The following is a 3,677-nucleotide window of genomic DNA, read 5'->3' as shown; positions in this document are numbered from 1 at the left end:
AGCGGATCCGTCCCCAGGGATAAGGGGGAGAAGCCCCCCCAGGGCCAGCCAGAGAGGATGGGATGGTGTCATCTGTGATGGTGCGTGTGGGTTCGGGTGCGTGAAGGACAATAAAGCCCTGAAGTGCTGCTTGAGCTGGGCTTTAAGGAAGCAAAAAGCACCAAAACAGCTTCTGAGAAGCTCTTAAACTTGGGCTGGGGCCAAGGAGGCACCTGAAACAGCCGGTGCCGGGAAGCGACGCCCCGGCCAGCAGCTCCGCGGTGGTTTCGCTCTCCACAAAACAGGGAAACATTTCTATTATGCAGTAGGACACAGCAGCCCTTGGCCAGGATGTGAAACCTCAGCGTGGGTCACCGCTCAAAGCTCCCGGGAGGGGCTTTTTGCACCCCAAAAACTTCAAAATCCCCCTTGGAGGCATCACCGCCCGGCTGCTACTTTATGATTTGGAGCGTCCCAATCCTCCCAGGGCTCAGCATCTCCTTGAAAATCCCCCCCAAGGAGCAGCATCCCCCCCCACCCGACTCTGAGCTATTTTTATCAGCTTGATTAACGGGATAAAAGCAAGGAAAAAAAGCAGCAGATTTTCTTCTCTCTCCCCCCCTCCCCCAGCGTCTCTTACCCGCAGACGTCCAGGGAGAGCTCGGTGCCCAGCACGCAGACGGTGCTGGTGGGACGCTGGGTGGAGAGCTGGACACGGCGCTGCTGGGCCATGCTGGCAAAGGCCCCTGGGGCACCCTTGGGTGCTGCGACGGGTGGCACGAGGGGATTTATAAAGCCTGGCTGCAGGGAGGGGATTAACCAAAGCCCGGCTTTAATCCCACCTCCGGGCTGGGTGTGCGGCAGCGCCCGGCCGCGCTTCCTGGCGATGGAGAGTGAATCAGTGCAAGGGGGGGAAACGCACCCGGGGACACCCACCAGAGTTTGGGGTTTCTTTTGAAGAACCTCGGATGTGGTTTTTCTTTTATCCCCCTGTTTTTAACACGAAGAGATGTCGACGTGACCGGCCACCCTTAAACCCACGCCGTGAAATATTCAGCGTGACACCGGAGCCGAGCTGGGGATGTGCCAGCGCTGGGCTCGCCTGGGTTTTATTTCTCCTTCTGAAGGGTTTTGTTTGTCTAGCTGGGGAAACAAAAAATTGGCTTTCATTCTTATTTTAGGCACGGGTTTGAAAGGACAAGCTGGGTGCTGGCCCTGTCCCCTGGGTGCTGGCCCCATCCCCTGGGTGTTGGCCGCATCCCCTGGGTGTTGGCCCTGTCCCCTGGGTGCTGCTTGGGCCAGGGGGTTGGGATGTCACCTGTGGTGAGGACAGGAGGACCCACCACGGTTTATAATTGTCTTTGTTCTAATTAAATCCTCGTCTCGGCGTGGGAGAGCCCATTGTGGCTGCAGCTGTCCCCCCACCAACTCCCTGCAGGGTCACGCGCCGCTGGAATTTAATATCCCTCCTCGAGGCTGGGGGGAACTCGGCAGAGCCATAACTGGAGGGGAAATGGGGTTAGAAGCCACCTTTTTGGGCAAAAAGAGAGATGCTAAGCAGGACCCGTGATCCTTTTTTGGGAGCATCCCCCCCTGGATTCTCCAGCACCGCTGGGAAACGCGGCGTGGCAGCGGCTTGTGCTGAGAGGCAAAGTTCTGCTTGGACACCTCAAAAAGTATTGCTAGAAAAGCAGATTTTCCCTAAAAAAAAAGGAGGTTTAACCCCAGAATAGCTCCCAGGTGGGACAGGGTGAAGCAGTGCCTGGGGGTGGGGGCTGGTTTTGGCTGCTGGTGCCAGTACCTGCTGGGCAAGGGGAGCTGGGCAGGGTCTCCAGCTCAGCCTGGGGAAGTGCCACGAGCTCCCACTGCTGTGGAATGAGGCAGGGAAGGGGCCGGTTCCCCCAGCAGGGTGTGGGGCTCGGCTGGCAGAGGGATTTTGGGGAGGGATGAGCAGCTCCAAACATGGGATAAGGGGCTGTAAGACCCGTTGGTGGTGGAATGAGGTCTCAAAGCACCACAGCAGCCTCCTTGCGTGCACCACGCTCTCCAAGAGACCTCGTGTTGTCCCCATCCCATATTCCCACCATTCCATGTGCTTAAATCCAACATTTTCAACCCAACAGCCGAGGATGAAGGCCGGGAGGTGGGGAAGAACCACCCCCGGGGGGTTAATGCAGCTTTATTGGCAGAACCCTTTATTTTGAGGCATCTTCTGATGCACCCAAGGCACGTTCATCCTCCGGCTGCAGGACCTGAGCCCGTCCCCGGGTGCTTCAGGGCACCATGTGCCACCACTTGAAGGCGAAGGGCTTGCGGCGGACGTTGGTGCCGCAGTGGATGTCCCCAGAGAGGACGTGGTAGGAGAAGAAGTCGTCGATGAAGGTGCAGGTGAGGCCCAGGGGCTCCAGCAGCGCCCGCACCCGCTCCTCCAGGCAGCACTGGCCGCCCACCTCTGGGCCGAAGGGTTTGGGGATGCCCAAGTGTCTGCCCAGCACCAGCATGTTCACCTGCAACCAGACCAAAAACCCGGTGTTTTCCACCCAAAAGGTGTGTTTGTCTGGGGCGTGGGTGTAGAAAGAGGGCTCGGAGGGGGTCTCACCATGTTGGGGAAGAGGGCGTCTGCGCGGGAGCCCCCCAGGATGAAGAGCTGGGGGATGTCAATGATGTCCTGCTCGCTCAGGCCCAGCTCCTGCTTCAGGAGGTCGCGGTTCCAGTCGATGCAGCGCTGGGGAGAGCGTGGAGACCTGGAATTGCCACCCCCCAGCCATCCCAGCACCCCCCAAATCCCATGCAGGGACCCCTCATGCCTTGCTGTGTCCTGCCTAGATCCTCAACTCCTCCACTGCCACCCATCCCATCCCTCTGAGCGACCTCCTGAACCATCCCCACCCCGAGCAACCTCCTTCCTTTGGTTCTGACACCTCTGCAGTCATAGAATCACAGAGGTTGGAAGAGATCATCAAGTCCAACCATCACCCAACACCACCATGACCATTAAACGACGTCTCCAAGTGGTTTCATCTCCCAGCAGGACGATGGGTTGGGGTCACCCAGCACCCAAGGGTGCCTGGCTCCTTCACAGCCGCTCCTCTTGCCTGCCAGCTTTCACACCACGTGGTGCAACTCATGCCATCGTTTCTTGCTCTTCCTAAAAATGCTCCTCACACCCAGAAATCACCCAGCAGCAACATCCAAGCCAGGAGAGCAAATCCATGGCTGCAAAGACCCACCTGGACGTGCTTGTTGTCGGTCTTCAATGACTCGTCCACCAGGATGTCGTCGATGCTTCTCCTCTCAGTGCCCTTCAGCCCTGCGTGGGGGTGGGAGCAGAGGGGTGAGGGACACCTGGAAGGGATGCTGGTGGCCCCCACCACGCTGCAGTGATGCCCTCCCCCAGACCCTTACCAACGAGCTGCGTGGCTTCTCCGTGGCCCTGCCTCTGCTCACGCTGGTGGAAGGAAGTGGGGATGGCCAAGGGGAGCCTGAAACCCTGGGGGAAAGAGCCCGGGGGTGGGGTCATGATTTGCTGGGGGGGGGATATTTTATCTCAGCACCCTGCTGAGCACCCCACCCCCAGGAGTTTCAGGGTGCACGGGATGCCACCCAGGGACTCAGTTTTCCAGCAAGCCCCCCCAAAAGATGGAGCATCACCCAACCCCTCCCAGGGAGAACAAGCAAAGTCCAAAATAGACTTTTTT

The 3,677-nt window shown here is 58.7% G+C and overlaps 1 protein-coding gene across 1 annotated transcript in view; it reads right to left on the bottom strand.

Annotated features, from left to right (window-relative positions):
* Positions 1–711, bottom strand: part of LOC103777741 (protein-arginine deiminase type-3-like) — a gene marked incomplete at its 3' end in the record, with an annotated part of 4,663 nt that extends 3,952 nt beyond the window's left edge. The window contains 1 exon segment of the mRNA XM_008945302.1: positions 620–711. Within this exon segment, the coding sequence (XP_008943550.1) occupies positions 620–711 (92 nt within the window).
* Positions 712–3,677: the final 2,966 nt, after the last annotated feature.

This window comes from Merops nubicus, unplaced genomic scaffold (genome assembly GCF_000691845.1).
Source record: "Merops nubicus isolate BGI_N331 unplaced genomic scaffold, ASM69184v1 scaffold28018, whole genome shotgun sequence".
NCBI lineage: Eukaryota > Metazoa > Chordata > Aves > Coraciiformes > Meropidae > Merops > Merops nubicus.
The sequence above is the reverse complement of the archived record's forward strand: the minus strand, read 5'-3'. Positions and strand labels throughout refer to the sequence as shown.